The sequence below is a fragment of the Telmatherina bonti genome, assembly GCF_933228915.1.
Source record: "Telmatherina bonti genome assembly, chromosome: 7".
Lineage (NCBI taxonomy): Eukaryota > Metazoa > Chordata > Actinopteri > Atheriniformes > Telmatherinidae > Telmatherina > Telmatherina bonti.
Genome location: NC_136625.1, coordinates 38,366,962 through 38,390,685, shown reverse-complemented (window position 1 = coordinate 38,390,685; position 23,724 = coordinate 38,366,962). Strand labels below are relative to the sequence as shown.

Below are 23,724 nucleotides of genomic sequence, written 5' to 3'. Positions count from 1 at the left end.
CGGGACGAGCCTTCACAGTTTCTGAGGATGTTATTCACCAGACCACAGCGGTTTTCCAGTTTACCTCAGCTGATTTAAATCCGCTTATCAATATTTCTGGACGACTCCTTCTTCACCTGATCCGCAGAAAACTCTGTTTAAGGTAGCTGTGTTTACTCATAGTGTAATAATATATCGATCTCTATCGATATATCAGTCATGTGATCAATGATCATCCAATCCAAAGATTAATACAACCATCATTATCAAACATACTTTTTATATTGAAAATGGCTTTATTGAGACGTCCACTGGCTCATCGATTTCCATTTATTGCTAGTCTGTCCACTTTATAAGAGCTTTTTTATATTTATATTTTATATTTAAATGGTTTATTGCATGGGTTTAGGTGTCACTAAAGAATAAATACAGACTTCTGATGAAAATGTCAGAATTCTGACTAATCTCAGAAATCTGACCCTGACACGACTGAAGAGTTATCCGTTGTTAGGAAATAACGCTGCCTGACCAACAACAAACATGTTTTATTGTTACAACCTCCTGTTTTAAACAAAGAAAATTCCTGGTAGCTCACTTATATTTTAACCCAAACCAAAAAAGCACAAATAAGAAATGTTAGCTTGTATTTCGTTTAAATCACATTAACAAGGCACAGACACTTTATATAATTAATATTTGTTTTTCAAAAACAATTTTGTCAAATAAGTCTGTTAAGCTGTCTGTATTCTCTACTTAGAGAAAATGTGTAGAGAATCACTTGATGTATTTGTTGATTTATTTATGTTATTTATTCATATATTTTTTTATTTTAATAGTTTATTTACCTTTTTATTTAGTTGTGTATTTAGTTGTTTATTTGTTTGTTTCATTCATTAACTTGTTTATATATATATATATATATATATATATATATATATATATATATATATATATATATATATATATTTATTTTATTTTTCATTTATTTAGGACCAAACATCCTAGTCTTGTTAAATCTAATTCATGTTTCGTTTTGGAACTATTGCTAACCTTGTTAGCCTCGCTAACTGGCTCAGATTGTTGGATAATTTATGTTTAGTTTTGGGACTATTGCTAACCTTGTTAGCCTCGCTAACTGGGTCAGATTGTTGGATAATTCCTGCTAAGTTTTGGGACTATTGCTAACCTTGATAGCCTCGCTAACTGGCTCAGATTGTTGGATAATTCATGTTTAGTTTTGGGACTATTGCTAACATTGTTAGCCTCGCTAACTGGCTCAATTTGTTGGATAATTCATGTTTAGTTCTGGGACTATTGCTAACCTTGTTTGCCTCGCTAACTGACTCAGACTGTTGGATAATTCACGTTTAGTCTTGGGACTGTTGCTAACCTTGTTAGCCTCGCTAACTGGCTGAGATTGTTGGATAATTCATGTTTAGTTTTGGGACTATTGCTAACCTTGTTAGCCTCGCTAACTGACTGAGATTGTTGGATAATTCATGTTTAGTCTTGGGACTGTTGCTAACCTTGTTAGCCTCGCTAACTGGCTCAGATTGTTGGATAATTCACGTTTAGTTTTGGGACTATTGCTAACCTTGTTAGCCTCGCTAACTGGCTGAGATTGTTGGATAATTCATGTTTAGTCTTGGGACTGTTGCTAACCTTGTTAGCCTCGCTAACTGGCTCAGATTGTTGGATAATTCATGTTTAGTTTTGGGACTATTGCTAACCTTGTTAGCCTCGCTAACTGACTCAGATTGTTGGATAATTCCTGCTAAGTTTTGGGACTATAGCTGTCCTTGTCAGCCTCGCTAACTGGCTGAGATTGTTGGATAATTCATGTTTAGTCTTGGGACTGTTGCTAACCTTGTTAGCCTCGCTAACTGGCTCAGATTGTTGGATAATTCATGTTTAGTTTTGGGACTATTGCTAACCTTGTTAGCCTCGCTAACTGGCTGAGATTGTTGGATAATTCATGTTTAGTCTTGGGACTGTTGCTAACCTTGTTAGCCTCGCTAACTGGCTCAGATTGTTGGATAATTCATGTTTAGTTTTGGGACCATTGCTAACCTTGTTAGCCTCGCTAACTGACTCAGATTGTTGGATAATTCCTGCTAAGTTTTGGGACTATAGCTGTCCTTGTCAGCCTCGCTAACTGGCTGAGATTGTTGGAAAATTCATGTTTAGGTGGATTTAAATAAATAAATGTATTTGTGTAAAACAAAGGGCAGTTCTGCAGAGCTTTGTTGTCCAGCACCAATAAATGCTGACATGATTGTTTGTTCTTGTGTCTGGATGTTCTCTACTCATCCGGGGTCGGGTTGCGGGGGCAGCAGCCGAATTAGGGAAGCCTAGACCTCAGCTGCCTCCAGAGTCCTACAGGCCAAGAAGGCCCGATAGGACTCCTTCTTCAGCTTGATGACATCCCATCACCACTGGTGTCCACCAACAAGTTCTGGGATAACCGCCACGACAGGCACCATTGACCATCAACCATAGCTCCGGCTGGCCCACACACAGCCCACTCGGACTCAATGTCCCCCGCCTCACTCGGGACATGTTTGAAGCTCTGCTGAAGGTGGGAGTTGAAGCTCACTCGGACGGGGGACTCATCAGACATTCCTCATGCCTCCCAATCACTCCCCTCCAGGTCATCGCCCACGTGAGCACTGAAGTTGGTAAATGCTGGTAAATGAGCTCAGAGTGTGTTTTTAGAGGAAGAAGCTGCTCTACAGTTAAAGATCCAGCTTTGCTTTTCATCTGTTAAGTTTTTTAATGATATTTTTTCAATTTTTTTTTCCCTCAACATCCAACAAAACAGTAAAAACGGCTTCATTTTGTCCTTTAATTTTCCACTTAACCAGCTGTTGGAATGGTTTCATGTGACTTCATGTTGAATTTCTCTCTGGAGATATCATTTCTACAGACAGAACCTCAATTAAGACCAGTCATGATGAACAGATTTTATTTTAACATCAAACATTTCTTTTCAAACCAGCTGATTCAGATGATTTAGCTTATCTACTGTCACTTTATCTCATCTGATTTATTTTATTGGATCCAATTAAAAACTTTTTTAAATGCTTTTTACAACTTAGTGTACTATATTTGTTCCTACTTCTAAACCTAACTTAACATTGTGGATCAACGTACTTTTACAGTAAAACACACATATATGAAATGTTTTATTCATTAAACACCAAGTTAATCCAAAAGAATTCTAAGAGAAAATAACTCTTTTCCATGATAGTTTAAGGTGTATGAATGTTTGCATGTGCTCGCTAGCTAATAACAAAACAACAAAGTATGACAAAAAAAGGAAAAGGTGACAGATTTCAGATTTTTACATACGTAAAAAAATGGAGCAACACCACTGAAAACCCCCGGGGGCAGTGTTGAGTTTACGGCTAACACTACCAGCGAAAGGAATAAACCAGTGAAGAAGAGGAACAGGGAGAAGACGACACAGAAACCACCAAATAAAAACCCCCAATGAAAAAGAAAAAACCGAGAATGGTAAAAAAAAACTTGATTGTTTTCTTCTTCTGGGGCCTCATTTATGAAGCTGTCGCACAAAACCTGGCGTACACCAATTATAGTAAACTTTTGGGATTTATCAAAACACGACTTGGCGGTAAAACGTCCGTACCTCCACGCCAACTCTGACCCTGGCGTACGCACAAAATCTGGAGAAACGCGAAACAGCGACACCAAAGGCAGAAAATAAAACCAAAGAAATGGTGTGAGATTTGATACATTTGTTCAAAATCCAATATAAACCTTTTCGCAGAATGTTGTACATTAACAGCATTTGCAAAATAAAAAAGAGAAAAGAAAAAGAACCGCACATTTGATATTGTTCCTCCACCACAGAAAACATCAACCACTAAAGTCTGTTCTGAAACGAAGCAGTTCTACATGTTATAAAAACCATTTCACACAATAAGTTGTACAGAAGCCGCCATAATAATAAAAGTCTAAATGAATAATTGCATTAAAATGACGTGTCGCCATGACAACAGCCCATCATCAGGCTGATCAGGTGTTTCCTCCACCTGCAGATACAGAACATGAAGTGATGGTTGGATGTAAAATGCTCCCCAATGCGTAAAGGCGCACAGTGGCTTATCTGTCCCTGCTGATGAGCATGGAGACTCTGGAGTCGAGCCCGGCACCTTCCAAAGGGAAATGAATGACGGGTTGCGGCTGATCACTCCTTTTCCCAACCCAGAGCAGAGGAACAGAACGATGTTCTCCACAGCCAGACGTGGTGTAGCGGCCATCGGGCAGATGGAGGCAGGTGGAGGTGCCTCCATGCCCAGGAGGAAACATGTTGTACAGCTGCAGATGTCTGCAGATAGTGGAGACGCTACATAACATGCTACTAAATGACGTCAGCGCTTCTCCTGCGTTCACCTGATCAATCATCCAATCTGAATGATTGTGTTGTCAATCATCCTCTCACGTTGGAACCAAACGCTGCTGCTTTACGTCTAGAAGTGATGCAACACATCAGAGGTGGAGAATTCTCATTTATTCACAAGTTTATCTTTAGTGTGGTTTCTGTCAGGGTGGTGTTTATTCCTCTCCATCTCCTGCACCTCCTCCTTCATGGTGATTATTGGTTCCTCTGCGAGGACACCGCAGCTAGGACACAAGGTGGAACCACTGCCCCCCCTCTCTGCAGCGCTGCAACCCAGCTGGGACACACAGGAACACCAGTATGTTCCCAGTAAATAAACTGGAGTCAGAGACGTCTCATTTATGTCCGTTCATTTTATAATCTGAAACAAAGGAATGAAGCACTTCCAGCATCATCTGGAGCATTTTGTTCCAGCGTATCTCTGGACTCCTTCATTTTCCCGCCAGCTTCTAATCTGTGGGAGTGGGCAGCGCCCCCCCTTCCTCCTCCTGTGGACCAAGATGCACTTTCTCCCTACATTTTACTGTCTGACCACTTTATTTGTCCTTTCTGGATAAGTCCGGTGGTCTGATGAGACGCTGACAGCATCTGTCCCCTGCTGACCTCCTCTGTCTTTCTGCTGGTGGTGATGTCCATCCCGTCTCCACCAGATAAAATACTTTTACATTTTACAGCTTTATCTGTTAGAATTTCTTCCTCATTTTCCAGAAAAATCCTCTTTTTTGCTTTTTTCCTGCGGAACCGTCATGGAAATGAGCTCATTAATATTTATCAGGGGTGTTCACCTGACCTTTTATGGCCAACATGTGGGCGTGGCCAGATACTCCCTCATGTGCGCAACATTTAGTGTTGATCCTGATTTATGAAGCGAAACAGGCGTGGGACGTGCTGCTTTGTAAATCGGGAAGTTTTTTTGCGCCACATTTCCTGTTTTCCATACGTACGCCACCTGTAGTCAGCGTTGCTACACACAGTTTGATAAATGAGGCCCCAGGTGTTTTTGGAGGGTTGTAAACAGCTTGTTGCAGTGCATTACCGCCACCAGGGCCGGATTAAAAGTGCACAGACCCCTGGGCCCAGAGTGTTCCAGGGGCCCCTTCCCCACCGCAACATTGTAAAAACTGAATGATACACTGTGAAACAACATTTCTAACATCTCTCAGCCAGTGGTACCAACAGCACTAGACACTGTTGTGTAACTATCTGGCTTTTATGTACATTTTGTTTCATGTCCAAACTGCTGGTGTTTGCACCACATGGGCCCCTGTGCCCATAATGCCCACTGGATAATCCGGCCTTGACTGCCACCAACCAGTGAACTCAGCACTGCCCACCAGTGGATGAACTGAATTAACGCCCATGGCAACGTAAAACACACATGGACAGAGACATCTGACAACGTGTGAAACAGATGTCCTCGTTTACGTACGAAAGGGAGCAGAAATGGACCAAGTTACGTCTGACGACCGAATTCTGTTTTCTCAACGTGAAACTTCATGCACACAGTCACCTTGGTTACTGCCTCCTTGGAAACATGAAATCCTTTTGTCCAGACACGGTTGGGTGTTGTGTTCTGCCTGTCTGGGTTCTCGTTTCCTCTTCAGACATTTTTCTCTCTCATCATGTAAAATTACCTGATATGTTGGTTATGGTGAAGTGAAAGAGCTGATTTGTCCCTTTTCTGGACGCATCGTCAGTTTCCTGACTCATCTGAGATCTGCAGGGTGGAGGAGGTCATTCAGAACGTCCACCTGAAAGGTGACAATCAGAGACATTGTCAGGTGTTTTACCCCTTTAGCTCGACTTACATTACAGATTTCTTCACAATATTTGTGGTCAGGGGAATCAATAAATAGGATTTTATGATTTATGACGATTCCTATCTGATATACATATAAATATAATTTAATTTCCTTTATAAGATAGCAGCATGTTCTTCTGTCAGACAGAATCTAGTATTGTGGTGCAGACGACCATGTGGAGGAGATGGTCGCATGTTTGCTAACACAGACAGTCCATGTTTTATCCCAATAACTCCCTCCAATCCCCTCCTGCCAGCCACCTGTTCTTCTGTTTTACCTGGTTGTGTTCTTCAGCGCCGAGGTTCTTCAGCTGGTAGAAGGTCACCTGTCCATGACTGTCTCCGACCACAACGCAGTCCGTGTTAGAAGCAAACAGCAGGGACGTCATCCTGACGCCGGGAGCAGCCGGCTGAACAACAACTGGATCCAGTCTGAAGAAAAGAGTCTCTTTAGTGCCGGCAACTCATCACGCATCACACGGGTCAGAAACACGCCGCAGAAGAAGAAGAAGGTTTCCTTCACTATTTCCAGGAGAATCAGGCCAGATGCTGCTAGTGTCCCAGACATCGCAGACTCTACAGGCCCGCTAAAATTCAGGACACACAGGACACATGGGACATACAGGACACATGGGACATACAGGACATACGGGACACACGGGCCACACAGGACACACGGGACACACGGGACATACAGGACATACAGGACACACGGGACATACGGGACACACGGGACATACGGGACACACGGGACATACGGGACACACGGGCCACACAGGACACACGGGACACACGGGACATACAGGACACACGGGCCACACAGGACACATGGGACATACAGGACACATGGGACATACAGGACATACGGGACACACGGGCCACACAGGACACACGGGACACACGGGACATACAGGACACACGGGACATACGGGACATACGGGACACACGGGACATACGGGACATACGGGACACACGGGCCACACAGGACACACGGGACACACGGGACATACAGGACACACGGGACATACGGGACACATGGGACATACAGGACACACGGGACACACGGGACATACGGGACATACGGGACACACGGGAGACACGGGACATACGGGACATACAGGACACATGGGACACACGGGACATACGGGACATACAGGACACATGGGACACACGGGACATACAGGACACATGGGACACATGGGACATACGGGACATACGGGACATACAGGACACACGGGACATACGGGACATACAGGACACACGGGACATACGGGACACACGGGACATACAGGACACACGGGACATACAGGACACACGGGACACACGGGACATACGGGACACACGGGACATACAGGACACACGGGACACATGGGACAGCGATGTATTCAGAGGAACCTCCATAGCCTGATGACTTCATGTAGAAAATGTTAGCTAGAAAAGCTCCCAGGGGCGTTTCAGGATAAATAAACGTCAGAATGTGATTCTTCCACTGAGGCCGGATTTCATCCTCATCCCTCCATCCTGGTTCAGATCCCCTACAGGAGAGGTTTTTCTCCTGAATAACGTCTGACTTTGTGAGCTTTTCTGAGAGATCCGCGGGACAACTTTACGTCTCTCAGGTAGAACGGTGGAGGATCACCACATCCATCTGAGACCTGGAAACACAGAGAAACCAGATTCCTCTTCAGACTTACAAGCTGGAATTCAGGTTCCAGACCTCCAGCTGCCGGTCTTTCGCCGCTCCCAGCACCGCCGCCCGCCTTGGGGACCACTGGATGTCGCTCACGGCGGTCTGGGCAGACGTCAGGCCGAGGACGGGGCTCAGGTGGTCCTGCCTCCACAGCTGGATGGTCCAATCAGAACAGCCGCTCAGGAACACGTCGGGGCTGAAGGGACACCACGCGACGCTGTTCACCGCAAACTGCCGGGAAACAGGAGGTTACATCGCCGCCACGACCAATCACAGAGGTCTGGGAACCATCATGTAGATATACAGAACTTCTACCTACAGCTGACCCGTTTACTGGTTCCGTTCCAGTTCCATTACCTGTCTGGTGCTTCATGTCAACATGGAGCCAGGTACCAGGAGGTTCTGACGGAGCTGACCCGGTACCAGGAGGTTCTGACGGAGCTGACCCGGTACCAGGAGGTTCTGACGGAGCTGACCCGGTACCAGAAGGTTCAGGAGGAAAAGAAGAGGAGGTGCAGTAAGGAGGAGCAGGAGGAGGAGGAGGAGGATTGTTCTGGGAGGTGATGAAGACTTGTTGCTCCCTCTCTGTCCTGGACTGGGAATGAAGAAGTCTCTGTCTGAAGATCATCTGTTGACCAGTTCTCCCAGTTCCCGACCAGTTTCATGTCATATTGTTTCCAGTTCCCCCATTAAACGCTCCGTGCACCAGTTGGCAGAGGGATAGCCAGGTCACCTAACCTAACCTCCTCTACCAGTACCGGAGGCTGAAACTGGGACGGAACCAGTCCACCCAGCAGGACTCACCAGGTGTTTCCTGTACGTCTCCAGGAAGTGCTGACTGTTGGAGCAGGAACCCTTGTAGACCAGACCTTCCCACGTACCGATCAAGTAGATGCTGGAGTCCTGCAGGGATGAGGAGATGCCGGGAGGAAAACAGCAGGATGAATAAAGCTAACCAGCTAACCAGATAAACCAGCTGACCAGCTAAACGAGATAAACCAGCTAAATGAGATAAACCAGCTAACCAGCTAAACCAGCTAACCAGCTAAATGAGATAAACCAGCTAACCAGATAAACCAGCTGACCAGCTAAACCAGCTAACCAGCTAAATGAGATAAACCAGCTAACCAGATAAACCAGCTGACCAGCTAAACCAGCTAACCAGCTAAATGAGATAAACCAGCTAACCAGATAAACCAGCTGACCAGCTAAACCAGCTAACCAGCTAAACCAGCTAACCAGATAAACCAGCTAACCAGCTAAATGAGATAAACCAGCTAAATGAGATAAACCAGCTAACCAGATAAACCAGCTGACCAGCTAAACCAGCTAACCAGCTAAATGAGATAAACCAGCTAAATGAGATAAACCAGCTAACCAGCTAAACCAGCTAACCAGCTAAACGAGATAAAGCAGCTAAACCAGCTTCCAGACACTCACTGCTGGATGGAAGTCCAAGCAGAGACCAGGAGTCAGAGGAGACAGGACACTTTGTGCCATCTCCACGCTCTTGCTTCCTTTCCTCGTAGTGTTGCTGATACTCTCCAGCTTCATCAGGTCTAAAACAAAATAAAATAAAATAAGAGAAGATAAAATAAGATCAAATAAAATAAGTTAAAATAAAATAAAATAAGACTACATCAAAAATAAGATCAAATTAAATAAGAAATAAAATATAATAAAAAAAAATTAAATAAAATACGATAAAATAAAATAAATTCGAGCTGTCGTACCTGTACAGTCCAGGACTCCGTTGGAGATGAACCACTTGCTGATCTGGCCGTTTGCGCCCACAGAGAAGAGCGCCTCCACCTTCTCCTCTCCTGTCAACGTCAGCTTTTGCTGGTTCCACCGGAGCTGCCACACTGGACCCACGTGCCTCCTGGGACATTCACTGCAGAGATCGCCGCAGAAACAGTGGCTCCACGTTTACTTTTAGCTGGAGATGTAGTCGCTAGCGACAGACACACACACACACATTCCTCACCGGCTGCTGAGGACGTTTGACTTGTCTGGACTCTGCACGTTGTAGATGGTGATGCTGCCATCGTACAAGCCCACGGCCAGCTGAGTGGGACTGCTGAGGGAAAAGTCTAAACAAGTCACGGCGTTGTCACAGTGGATGATCTGCTCGGGCCACTACAGGGGGACAGACACAACATCTGGACCAGATGGGCCTGAAGGGGAGGAGGAGGGGGCCATAAGAAGCCATACCGTGGGGTTTTTGATGGACCAGCAACAAACCAGACCTGGCTTCAGGTTCTTGGGGTCAAACTCCCCGTAGCCCACCGCCAGGAGGTCCTAGCCATGAAAACAGAAAGAGTGGATGAGACACGCAGCAGAATTTATCATGACTAATGCAAAAAGGATCAATAGATTATTGCAACAATTATAAATACTTTCCTCCAGATCCCAGAGGTTAGAACTACACAGAACATCTCTCTGGAGGACTTGGACATGGTGCTAGACCTTGTCCCTGGAGTCCTATGGGGGAGTGCTTTGGGACTATGGGGTACCAGATCCTGTGGTGAGAACTGTATATAACAGATGGGCGGAGCCTCCGTGACGTCACCCGTAGGTTTCTGAAGAGCTGAATTGAAGCTCGGTGGGCGGTTACTACCAACACCATCTTGGCAGGGGCATGCGTGTCGTCTCATCCGGAAAATACAAATATGGGCAAAGAGGCGGAGCTGAGAGGGGGCTGTGAGCGTCATGGTGGATGATTGACATCAAGCGAACTCCGAGCTTTCTGTAGCTAAAAGCTAACCGAGCTAACCCGGAGATAACACGAGCTAACCAGCTAACGGAGGTAAGCGGGCTAAAGCTAAGTCACGTTGTTAACCGGCTAAAAACCGCGGTTGTTCTACGTTCTTCTGACTTGAAGAGGGAGATCGGGTACCTGTCAATCAAAAGGACACGCCCCTAAGTATGCTGAACTTTGAGATTAAATTACTTTTAAACGGGCGAGTAAGAAAAAAAATCACTCCCCCCACAGTTGTCATGAAGGTAAACCTGACCTATTAAACCTAAAATGGATTTTTGAACCAGGCTGTAAACATGTTTATTTCTGCTGTAAACATGTTTATTTCTGCTGTAAACATGTTTATTTCTGCTGTAAGCATTTTTTTTCTGCTGTAAACATGTTTATTTCTGCTGTAAACATGTTTATTTGTGCTGTAAGTATTTTTTTCTGCTGTAAACATGTTTATTTCTGCTGTAAACATGTTTATTTCTGCTGTATTTTTTTCTGCTGTAAACATGTTTATTTCTGCTGTAAACATGTTTATTTCTGCTGTATTTTTTTCTGCTGTAAACATGTTTATTTCTGCTGTAAACATGTTTATTTCTGCTGTAAGTATTTGTTTCTGCTGTAAACATGTTTATTTCTGCTGTAAACATGTTTATTTCTGCTGTAAACATGTTTATTTCTGCTGTAAGCATTTTTTTTCTGCTGTAAACATGTTTATTTCTGCTGTAAACATGTTTATTTCTGCTGTAAGCATTTTTTTTCTGCTGTAAACATGTTTATTTCTGCTGTAAACATGTTTATTTCTGCTGTAAACATGTTTATTTCTGCTGTAAACATGTTTATTTCTGCTGTAAGCATTTTTTTCTGCTGTAAACATGTTTATTTCTGCCGTAAACATGTTTATTTCTGCTGTAAGCATTTTTTTCTGCTGTTAACATGTTTATTTCTGCTGTAAGCATTTTTTTTCTGCTGTAAATGTGTTTATTTCTGCTGTAAACATGTTTATTTTGCTGTAAGCATTTTTTTTCTGCTGTAAACATGTTTATTTCTGCTGTAAGCATTTTTTTTCTGCTGTAAACATGTTTATTTCTGCTGTAAGCATTTTTTCTGCTGTAAACGTGTATTTCTGCTGTAAACATGTTTATTTCTGCCGTAAACATGTTTATTTCTGCTGTAAGCATTTTTTTTCTGCTGTAAACATGTTTATTTCTGCTGTAAACATGTTTATTTCTGCTGTAAACATGTTTATTTCTGATGTAAACATGTTTATTCCTGCTGTAAACATGTTTATTTCTGTCGTAAACATGTTTATTTCTGCTGTAAACATGTTTATTTCTGCTGTAAACATGTTTATTTCTGATGTAAACATGTTTATTTCTGCTGTAAACATGTTTATTTCTGCTGTAAACATGTTTATTTCTGCCGTAAACATGTTTATTTCTGATGTAAACATGTTTATTTCTGCTGTAAACATGTTTATTCCTGCTGTGAAGTTGGTCTTTTTAACATGGGAGTCTATGGGGATTCGCTCTGTTTTGCAGCCCCTAGTGGATGAAGGGGGAACTGCAGTTTTTTATACTTCCGCATCGGCTTCACTTTTAACCACCGGAGGTTGACGCTTGGTCGTGACCTGCACATCATCAGAGCTAAGTGTGGAGCAGCTGGGACGACAATCTGCACCAAGAACATGGCTGTCAGCGGGGAAAGGGAGGAGTTTCTACTCACACTAAACATATTTGTTCTCTTTTTACTTGTATTTCACTTGTGTAGAGCACGTTGGTTGTTTAAAAGTACATTATGAATAAAGTTTGCATGGTACGGCATTTTCAGAGAATAAAACAATCCTCTAAAGGAGTGCTGATCAGCTTTAAAGCAGTTATAAATACGTTACAGTGGTTAAGCCGAAGCCTGGCTTCTGTTACCGGGTTCTTCTTGTTCCAGCTCATGCTGCTGACTCTCAGTCCTTTGCAAAGCTCACAGCTGAAAACCCAGAGACGCTGCAGGGCTGGAGACTGGGAGATGGGAGCATCATCCCTCTGCTCCTCTTCCTCACACCTCTCTGGCTCGTCTGGATCTGACACATCCAGAACCAGTCACTTTAACAGCTTAACATCATGTGAAACAGCAGCTGGTGGCGATGACGGCTCACATTACCTTTCAGAACAGGCAGCTGCCTGTAAACGGCCCGATGATGCTGGAAGCGGCTCCAAAGGACACTCCTCTCCATTACAAGCAAGGCATGCTGGAATTTGTCTGACAGCATGATGGGCTGCAAGTCCGACTCTGGGTTCAAACCGTTAGCGGCCGTTTCCACGTCCTTCAGCGAGCTGGAACCACTGACTGCACGGAGACACACACACATCAGCAGGAATGTGAAACAGGTAAAGGTTACATAACGAGTCTCTCCTTGTTACCTGTGGTCGCTGTGCTGGTGACGGACATGCTTCTGTCTCCACTTCTGTTAGAGTCCACGTCTGCCTTACTGAAGTCCATCTTCTCAGACTCAGGACTCGGGACTGTTTGGTCTGGTTCAGAGTCCACATACATGTCAAAGGTGGAAACAGTCGTTGCTGTGGACATGGAAGCACAGCAGGTTATACCTGCCTGCCATGGCTGCTGGTTGTGTAGCTGGTGTCCAGAAGCAACACAGACTACAGACAGACTGATTTTACAGGTTATTATTTTTTCTTTTCAGCTCATTTTAACGCCTGAAGTGTTGCAGCTTCACCTCCCCTTCCTTTTCCTCTGCATGGTTTTTCTTAATGCAGCTCAGTCCTCCACATGTCATCTATTTTCAGATAATTACATTGAAATAGAAAGCTGCCATGATCTGACTGAGCTCAGGTTTACATTCTGCAACACAGACAAGGCAGAAGAACATCAGGGTTCACAGGAACTTCAGTATCCATCCAGAGCGCCTGCCTCTGTCCCATACCAGCCTTGTTTTGTTTACAATTTTGATGTTCAGATCAGCAGCTAATATTATCGAAGACGTGATCAGTGACAAACTGCAGGATTTTCTACTCAGAAAAAAATTATTCAGAATCCCATTCCTGAAAAATATGATAATAACAAAAATAACCGAAATATGATTCTAGCATCAAATTACCTAATACCTGCAAAATGATAGATAGATGGATGACTGGATGGATGGATGGATGGATGGATGGATGATGGAGGGATGGGTGGATGGATGGATGATGGAGGGATGGGTGGATGGATGGAGGGATGGATGGATGGATAGATGGATGGATGGATGGATGGATGGGTGGATGGGTGGATGGATGGATGGATGGATGGATGACTGGATGGATGGGTGGATGGATGGATGGATAGATGGGTGGATGGATGGGTGGAGAGATGGATGGATGGATGGGTGGATGGATGGATGGATGGATAGATGGGTGGATGGATGGATGGATGGATGGATGGATGACTGGATGGATGGGTGGATGGATGGATGGATAGATGGGTGGATGGATGGGTGGAGAGATGGATGGATGGATGGGTGGATGGATAGATGGGTGGATGGATGGATGGATGGATGGATGGATGACTGGATGGATGGATGGATGGGTGGATGGATAGATGGATGGATGGATGGGTGGATGAAATGAAATTGTAATCTCATTTTTAACAGAATTCCTAGGTAATAAATAGTTTTAACATTTTTTGCAGTTTCTTATGATAAAGATGTGATTAAATTATTGATAAACCTGAAATCAAACTCAGTTCTGCTAATTACCCATTGATCTGACCCAGGTGTGTTGCAGCAGGGAAACACGTGCATGACTGCGGTGCCCTTTCCTGCCTTACTGGCTGCTACAGTCCTAAACTCTGAGGCAGAGTGAACTTGTCATCATGTGGAGTTGAAGTTATATAAGGAGACTAAACAACACTGTTTTCAGCTGGTAATGATGCAAAAAACCAAGTAAAGCACAGAAAAAATAGATTTTTATTTTAAAAAGCAGAATATTGCTTGCCATGCTCTGAAATCTGTTTGCAGAGGTAACGCTGAAAACTGAATCTAACCTGCATCCACCATGTTGACGCTGTCCTTCTGAACCTGTTTGTTCTTCGTGGCTCCGCTCAGCGTCTGCATGGATCCATCCACAGATCTATTTCCTTTTCTGTTCCTACAAACCTTGGCGTAGCGGCTGTTTCTCTCCCTGAGAAAACAAAGACACCACAACACCTCTAGCAACAACAGAATAAAGTATAATATAAGTTATATAAAAGCATTAAACTCTACAGGCAGGTGGATTTGTGTAAAAGAACACGATAAAATGGGTTGAAAATATTTAATCTTGACTCACACAATAACTTCAGCACCATTAGCATCTGATGCCATGAAGGTGGGGGGCAGGTTGAGGAGTACAATGGTGTCTGTCTCAGAAATAAAGACCTCCACCACTTCTTTCAACATGTCTTCTGTCAACTGTTCTGTCTCTGAGTCGTTTTTCACCTTCACGTCTGCCAGGGACATAGAAAAAGCTTTTACGTTGGAGGACACCTAAAGGACAGGTGAGGAAACTACGAACAACGACAGGATGGAAGAAAACGTATTTCTGTAATGAACCTGGGAAGCTGATGGGCACGTCTCGTTTGAAAAATGTGTCCTCGATGTCTTCGTTCACCGACTCGATGGTGGACTGACTGGATATTCTGCTGCTTCCCAAAACGGACCTGAAGAAACAGGAGCGCAGGTTTTACCAAACGTTCTGCATCAGATGCATCAATTAAACCGGTACCATAAAATAAACAAAAGAGGGGTGGATACTTTCTGAACACAGTAAATGTCAAAGTAATCTGTTTCTATGTGCCGTGCGAAGGCAGCAACGTGCGATGGGACCTGAGGAAAGGCATAGTGAAGCTGCCTGTGGCCATGGTGTGCTCTGATATTGATCCAGCAGAGATTTCATCCAGAAAGAACCTGCTGGTTCTGTCCTGTGCTGGTTCTGAGTGACCCAGTGGCAGGGGGGTGACGTCATTGCCCTCTTCATCCAACACCTGCAAATGGCACAACATCCAGATGTTCAATAATCATGAGATATGATGTTTAAATAGAGCTATATAATATTTATGTACTTTTTTAAAAGCAAAAACTGGATGTCTGAATTTAAAAACGACACTTTAAAAAAAAGTGTATTTTCCATTTAGTTTGTCTAAATTTCTTATTTTCACTTTTAATGAGATATTATTACAAAAAAAATAGAAAAAGCTCTTCAGATTTCCTGAATCCAAGAAAATCTGTTTTTTTTTTTTTACTGAACTGTTTCCATATTTTTAAAATGATTGAATAAATAAATATCTTGTTCAATTTCCTGAATTGATTAACCAATTTTAAAACAATAATAACAACAAATATTCCTGTTTTTTACTGATATATTTTATAAAGATATTTTTTCCTTTTAGTTTTCCTAAAGTTATGGAGTAATTCTAAAAAGACAAAAAAAAAAAAAAAAAAAAAAAGACAGAAAAAAGTATACACACACACACACATATATATATATAGATAGACAGACAGATAGATAGATAGATAGATGTGTAACAGAGAAAGGGGCTCGGTGGGAAACTGGTCCTGCTGTTACCCGGACGGCTTCTCTCGGGGATTGGATTTTGTCCAGGACCCTGCTCCCTCTGCCCAGGCTGAACCTCCTCCTGCTGGACGAGCCCACCATGCTGAAGGAGTGTCTGGAGCTCTGGTGGACTCCATGACGACTCGCCACGGACACGTTCACGGCGCGAGAAAAGCTGCAACAACACACCGACACGTTAGCATAGCTGCTCGTGCGCCTGCACCTTTAATGTCATTTTCTCATAAAAGCAGAACAACTTCGTTGTTGTGAAAAGAGTAAAAACTTACGGCCTCAGCAACAGAGAACGTCTCCTTTTCTTATCTTTAGCCAAAGAGGTGGTCATTGTAGAGAGGCTTGTTTCTGTACGGTCTGTGGTTGCTACCCCACACTGTTGCCATGCCGACGGGACGCTTCCTGTAACCATGGATACGAGGCAGCAACCTGGCGGGAAGCCAAAAACCAGAGACTGAATATGAAATTTCTCTTATATATCTCTTATATCTCTTTATATAAATCCTATATATACAGTCTATGACTGAAACCATAGACTGTATATGATTCACTTCCTGCTCTTTGAGAGGACGGACGCTTTTTCTCTCCCTCCCGTTCCCACTCTGACCTGCTGCTTCTTTGTTATGTCATCTGTCTATCTGAGCCTCTTGCTCCATTTCCTTCCGAATTTAAATCATGGATCTGGTCAGTTGGTCTCTCAATGCAACTTATAAAATCTTTTTTTCCCCAAAGAATGGGTGAAGGGGAGCCCGCAGGTGCCGACGGAATGCATGGTGCTGGTTAAGTGATAAAGGTCATGTGCCTGCTGCTTCTTTCTGTGGAGGATTTCTACATGATTGGATTTATAACTGGGTTTGTGCTGTTTGGTGTGTGCGGTTTCCTGGTGTCTCGCAAAGTTTGGAAGATCTGTGATTGACTACGCCGAGCAATTAGCTCTCGAACTCATGCTTGACAGCACTGGACTGCGACTGGATGCCAGTCTTGCCCGACCTGGCAGGCTGGTTGTGGTTCTTGAGCTTATCTGTAAGTGGGAAACATCTTGGAGAAGCTGTTGCTCGGTTTTGGTGGAAATTGACCCCCGATTCAGCTGTTTCGGAGTCCGACAGAGACCACTAAGGACTCAAAGCTGAGCCAAACGAAGCTTAGCTTGACCCAAAACTAAGCTGTTATATGGATCTGGCTCCCTGACTGGCTTTGGGCAGGCTGGTTATCACGTCTCCTGGAATGTAATGCTATCTGACGCTCAGCCCCCCTTCCTAACTCCCCTCCCTTTCTCAGGCCTGTGGAACTTAAACTGAACTCAGCTCTCAAGGCCTGGCTGCATTTACATCAGGTGGCACAAATGAACTGGGGAAAGTTCACAGACTCACTCACTGAGCGCACACACTCACACACACTGTTACAGACACATTTTCCTATCTTTCACCGCCTTCTCCGGACCTCGCCCCTCCCCCCACTCACGGACTGCGAGTTGGATGGGCGCGCTGCTTGGCTGGGGGCGACCTCACTGGCTGTCTGGGAGACCCCAACAACCCCCCCTCCCATATTGTGTGTTGTCTATTGTCTGAATTTGTGCTTATGTTTAGAGGTGTGTTTTTTTTTTGTTGCATCATTATCCTTCCCCTTTAAGTGAAGTGTAGAGATACTTCTTTTTTTCCAACACCCACCCATCCTTCCTCATGTCATCTTTTCCTCATTTTAAGGCAGCGCCGGTTAAAAAACTGGCTTCACGGCCGAAGTATCAGTTCGTTCTGTAAACTTGTCAAATGTAAATGTCTGTATGTCTAACCTTGGATGAGCTGATTTGAACCTTGAATTTCCCCTCGGGGATAAGTAAAGCATCTTTGATTTGATTTGATGAAATATCTCTCATATATCTCTTATATATCTCTTTATATAAATCCTATATATACAGTCTATGACTAAAACCATAGACCGTATATGAAATATCTCATATATCTTTTTATATACAGTCTATGCCTAAACCGCAAATAATTAATTATTGTTGCCGATTTTATTGCTGTAAATTCAACTTTCATGCTTACAGGGATATAGAGGCATTGTTGTTATTTTACTCTATAAACTAGTTGTTTAATTTAATTAAACATAATTTTATTGGCATTTTTGTTTTTATCTTTTAAAAACCTGTGTGTAAACTAACTTTCCTGTTAGGTACAGTAAATAAATCATTTTTCCAGCTTTTTGTTCCTCCTGTTTCTGCCTTTTTATTACTGATTTTGTGCTGCCATCAGATTCACAAAAAGTTCATATTTTAATGATAAAATATGCCCTGATAAAGTTGAAATTACATTTCATTTACCTTTAATGCAGAAATCTTTTTCAGATCTGGAGTTGTGATGTATTTATTGTCTTGTTGTAGCCTGACATGTATGAGTGGACATGATATAGCACACGAACAGATTGTAAGCTATTGATAAAGGCTGATTTTCATGCTGCATGTCATGGTCACAACAAAATAGAAAGAGTGAAAGGGAATACACAGAAAAGAGTTTATAACCTTATCATGACAGTGTAAGCCAGTTCAATATATTTTGTGAACCTTATAGTCTTTTTAAGGGGCATAAAAGATAAAAAGACAGATTGACGCTGTAGTCTGGGTTTCAACAAGGACCTTCACCGGATTTATCACGGTGCCTTATCAGCTCAAACACTGCAGTCTCTGCTCTGTAGATAAGACACATGCTGATAAGAGACACATTCCTACAGAGTTCTCTTCGATACTCAAAGCAGTCTTTTGAATGCTGAGAACAGTGGAAAGACCAGGCTGAAGACGATGGAAGCTGGAGAGGAGAGTCAGAAACAAGAGAATAATGGCAGATGTGCAGAAGACAGGGGAAACAGGTTGGTGGAAAACATGATCACATTTCAAGCCGTGAAGACACCGGGAATTCCTCACGGATTGAGCTGCATGACTGATCCTGCTGGTTTCATGTTGTGTCCCTGCAGGATGAAGGCTCCGTCTGGTTCTGGTTCTGACCCAGATCAAAAGAGGCAGCGGGACCTTTACCTGGGTTGTCTGAGCAAGCAGCACCTGGTATTGATATCTCTGGCTGCTGGACTAGTCATTGTGGTAATCATCACTGTCACTGCTGTGATTCTCACAAAGAACACAGGTACACGCTTCAAGTTGCCACGCATGTTGATAAACTCATTAATGTGTCATTTTATTGCCTTTAATGTGGAAATTTATTCAGGATTTCTACCTTGCGATGGGTTTTATATTTAAAAACAAAACAAACAGAAAACTCCAAGTTCCCGAAGGAAATATGTTTTAGTCTAAATATTTATTCACAAACACATAAATAAACGCACAGGCTGCCGATAAAACAAATACACAAACATGTGTGTTTGTTTTGGGTTTTTTTCTCACACACCATCCTCCTCATCAGCTCTTCCTGGTCTCCTTCCTGTTAACCAGCCAATCACAGGGCGGCATGTAGTCACGCTAAAAGTCAAACTGAGTTTCATAATAAGATAGAAAAAAATTAAGTGATTTCTGTTAAAGCAACAATTAAGATGGCGTCTGATTCAGAACAAGAATGTTCTGATGAAGAGGACTGATGTGCTTCATACTTCAGTTTTTCTCCTTCCTCTTCTTCTTGTCCAGTTACAATCTGGAGTAAAATAAAACCCGGTTCTGTACAGTTACAGGTGGACTAAACATGCTCACATCACGCAGGTTAAAATGTTCCTATAAGTATTTTTTTCCTCTGAATCCTGTAAAACATCCACATCCACCTGAGCATAAATAAAACTCTTGTACTAATCAGCCCGTTCTGTCCCACTTTTACAGCCATTCAGCATCTTAAAGCGAGGAACCATATTTACATCACTTGTCAGCCAACACGCCATCATCCCACCTTAATGTGATTATAAAGGTCAAAGTTCATGTCATAACAGGCTCTGTTTATTCTGAAGGGATGATATAAAAACACGTAGAATTCAGACTGACCCCGGAGACACATCAGACTCTAAATGAAACATGATTTATGTTTATTATTAGATATTTCTTTATATCTATTCTACATAAAGACAAACTGAACAGCCTGTTTTCATCTTTAGTTGCTCTGATAAATATATTGCATGAAGATCTTAAACAGATTCCTATGGAAGCCTAGTGCTGTCACCACAATAGAAACATTAAGGACCTTATTATGTTATAACATAATAGTTTATTGCAAAAATGTTATATATTTTGTAAAGAAAATGTGTAATAAAAACTTTATTTGTCTTTAAATGAGGAAACTGTACCTGCAGGAGATCAGAGAAATATCTAATTTATCAACAAGCAGCCGATCGTCGACAGAAAGAACTTAAATGTTTCTACTTGACGATAATAATTTCCATAATACGCATTTTTTTCTAATATTTCCAGGTTGCATCAACCTGGAATCCATATTTTGTGTTTCATTTTCTTACAATAAAACTTATAACATGATACATTTTTCCAATAAAACTATTATATTCTAACATGATAAGGTCCCAGTTTTCTTTTATTTTGGGTGTCGGCTCAACGCTTCCAGTAAGATTCCTGTAAAAACAGATGTTTAACATCCTCCAGTTCCAGCAGCTTCATCTCCTGCAGGGTCAAATAACTCCACGCAGTACAGGTACAGACTCCCTGATGGGTCCCCCCGATCCTCCCCAGAACCCAGACCGCAATGGGTCCGATGGGGGGCGGATACTCCCCAGAACCCAGACCACAACGGGTCAGATGGGGGGCAAGTCCTCCCCAGAATCCAGACCGCAACAGGTCCGATGGGGGGAAGATCCTCCCCAGAACCCAGACCGCAACTGGTCCAATGGGGGGCCGATCCTCCCCAGAACCAAGACCGCAACAGGTCCGATGGGGGGAAGATCCTCCCCAGAACCAAGACCGCAACTGGTCCAATGGGGGGCGGATCCTCCCCAGAACCCAGATCGCAACGGGTCTGATGGGTGGCGGATCCTCTTCAGAACCCAGACCGCATCAGGTTCGATGGAGGGCGGATCCTCCCCAGGACCGTCCGTTACGCTACTGTAGGAGTCTGGATCATTTGGACTGAGAATAGAACAAAAGCAGAAACATCCAAAGAAGAGTTTTGGAAAGTCCTTCCAGGACTCTGGAGACCACTGACAGAAAGGCCAGAAGCTTGAATCAGAGGGTTCAGACTGTATATTTAAACCTGAAGCTGCTCATCCCATCTCTCCTGAAATCTCCAGGTTCGGATGTTTTCCTGTGGATTTTTACTAGAACGTGGAAATTCTGTTCCCAGCTTTTATTCAAGGAATTTCATGAAGCCTTCAAGGGGGGGACAAATGCAAAGAGGCTCTGATGTCTTTAGTTCCTCAGAAGAATAAAGACACAACAGACCCATCCAGCATCCGTTGTCCTGGCTTAGGGTTAGGCTTAGGGTTGACCCTAACCCTCTAGTTTATAAAGTATTGACAGATGTTGGCCTCCCACGTCCGACCAGTCCTGCCCCGTGTCATCCATCCCGATCAGGTTGGCTTTATGAAGAAGACCCTGAGGAGATTCTTGCATTGATGTGACGGAAACAAGCAGCCATTTGCTCCGACGCAGAGAAGGCCTTTGATAAAGTGGAATGGGGTTTTTCCTCAGCCTCCCTGGGAAGGTCTGGAGGAGGGTCTGTTGGATTGTCGGATCCAAGATTGAGGAGGAGCAGTGTAGTTTTTGTCCTGGTTGTGAAACGGTGGACCAGCTCTACCCCCTCTTCAGGGTCCTGGAGGAGGAGTGGGAGTTCCCTCAACCAGCCGACGTGTGTTTTGTGGACTTGGAGAAGGTGTCTGACTGTTTCCCGTCAGACTCCTGTGGAGGTGTTCAGGGAGTAGGACGAACCAGACCCCATGTAGGAGCTGTCCGGTCTCTGTATGAGCGGTGTCAGAGCTGGGTCCACATTGCCAGCAGTAAATCGGACAGATTTCCAGTGAGTGTTGGACCCCGCCAAGGTGGTCTTCAGGTGGTTCTGCTCATGATTTTTATAGACAGAATTTCTAGGATCAGCCGAGGTGTTGAGGGGATCTTGGTGGTCTCAGCTTTTTGCCGATGATGGAGTTTATTTTGTTCCTGCTTTGTTAAAAATGAAAAAAGTGAATGAAAATTGGATGATCAAACAAACTGTCATCGTATCAGAAGCTCCAGCCCCTCTTCCCGTGTTTCCAACCGGTGGAGACATGCTGGACTTCCTGGTGCAGTCAGGTGACATCAGCGAGCCCGACGGCCTGTTGGCCACCTGGTTCCACCGAGCCAACAGCAAGGAGCAGATGAACCAAGCTCTATCTGGTAAGAACAGTCATCTGCAGTGATAATCCCTGGAGTCACACCCTTTACATCATACTCATCTACTTGTCTTGAAGGTGATGTCATGATCCTGGAGGCTGACGTCACTCTGGAGGGTTATGGAACCGAGGACGAGAAACCAGTCCCCATCATGGCTCATCCTCCTGACGTTTACAGTGATAACACGCTGGACCAGTGGCTGGATGCGGTGCTGGCCTCCAGAAAAGGTGCAGCATGAAGTAGATAACAGTATTTCAAACATAACCCTGGTGGACTGGGTTTTACCCAGTTCCGCCCTTAAATTTGATATTTCAAACCACTTCAAGTCTCGAAGATTCGAACTAGATTGCACCTGTACATCCAGACATTAGCCTCTGCTGAGTATTTCCAAACTTTCCTGACTGATCTGCAACACTTTGACATAAAAATGCAGATAAATACTCGAGTGTTTTTAACACTGATGGAACATTTACAGTGTTTACAGGATCTGACCAGGGGAGAGGTCAGTCTGTTGTAATCTGATCAATGCATCTGATCAGAGTTTCGATCGGACTGTTGCCTCCTGGTGAGGTGGTTATGTAGATTTGTGAGTCATCAGCGTAACTATGGTAACGTATATGGTTGTTTTTCGTACGTTGAGCTTGCAGCCATTCAACAACCAATCCTGGGACATAAACACAAAACGGTGAAAGCAGCTGTCATGGTTTAGTTGGCTAGCATGTTATCAGCTGAAAGAACCAAAGAAATGCTGATTATAAACAACAATAAATTATTTCTGACTTTATTTTATACTTTTAAATGAAGAATATTGAAACATCATCTAGACAGTCAACTTCGCCTGACTTCTTGTTTCCTGTCTGGGATCCTGGGAGCAGGATGGAATTGGAAATGACAGGATCAGCATCATTTCAGCTAAACTTTGAAATACTGGGATGGAGACCTGATCCATGGATCAGGATGGTGGGATTCATCATTTCTGTGGATTTAGACCTGATCAGGAGGTTTGAATGCTTTCTGCGTCTCCTGCAGGCATCAAGCTGGACTTTAAGTCTCTGGCATCGGTAGGGTTGTCGTTGGACCTGCTTCGTCAGAAGAACACCAGCAGAGGAATAAACAGGCCAGTGTGGCTGAATGCAGACATCCTCCAAGGTCCCAACGTTCCCGGTTTTGTTCCTGCCGTCAACGGAAGC

The 23,724-nt window shown here is 43.5% G+C and overlaps 2 protein-coding genes across 2 annotated transcripts in view; one reads left to right on the top strand and one right to left on the bottom strand.

Moving 5' to 3' along the window:
* Nucleotides 1-6,108: 6,108 nt before the first annotated feature.
* On the bottom strand, nt 6,109-16,564 carry dnai4 (dynein axonemal intermediate chain 4; the record flags this gene model as incomplete). Its single annotated transcript, XM_079243915.1, has 18 exons — nt 6,109-6,153; nt 6,482-6,635; nt 7,898-8,124; nt 8,698-8,796; nt 9,334-9,452; nt 9,627-9,787; nt 9,881-10,032; nt 10,108-10,194; nt 12,565-12,716; nt 12,797-12,982; nt 13,057-13,212; nt 13,493-13,495; nt 14,675-14,811; nt 14,959-15,115; nt 15,222-15,328; nt 15,495-15,652; nt 16,234-16,396; nt 16,509-16,564. 18 exons carry the CDS (start codon nt 16,562-16,564, stop codon nt 6,109-6,111), a joined length of 2,319 nt encoding a protein of 772 aa, XP_079100041.1.
* Nucleotides 16,565-21,839: 5,275 nt separating this feature from the next.
* fam151a (family with sequence similarity 151 member A) overlaps nt 21,840-23,724 on the top strand; it is a gene marked incomplete at both ends in the record, with an annotated part of 20,723 nt that continues 18,838 nt past the window's right edge. Inside the window, 4 exons of the mRNA XM_079243914.1 lie at nt 21,840-22,203; nt 22,388-22,537; nt 22,612-22,761; nt 23,564-23,724. The exon at nt 23,564-23,724 is cut by the window's right edge and continues 2 nt beyond it. Of these exons, the coding sequence (XP_079100040.1) occupies nt 21,840-22,203; nt 22,388-22,537; nt 22,612-22,761; nt 23,564-23,724 (825 nt within the window). The remainder of the gene's footprint in view (nt 22,204-22,387; nt 22,538-22,611; nt 22,762-23,563) is intronic.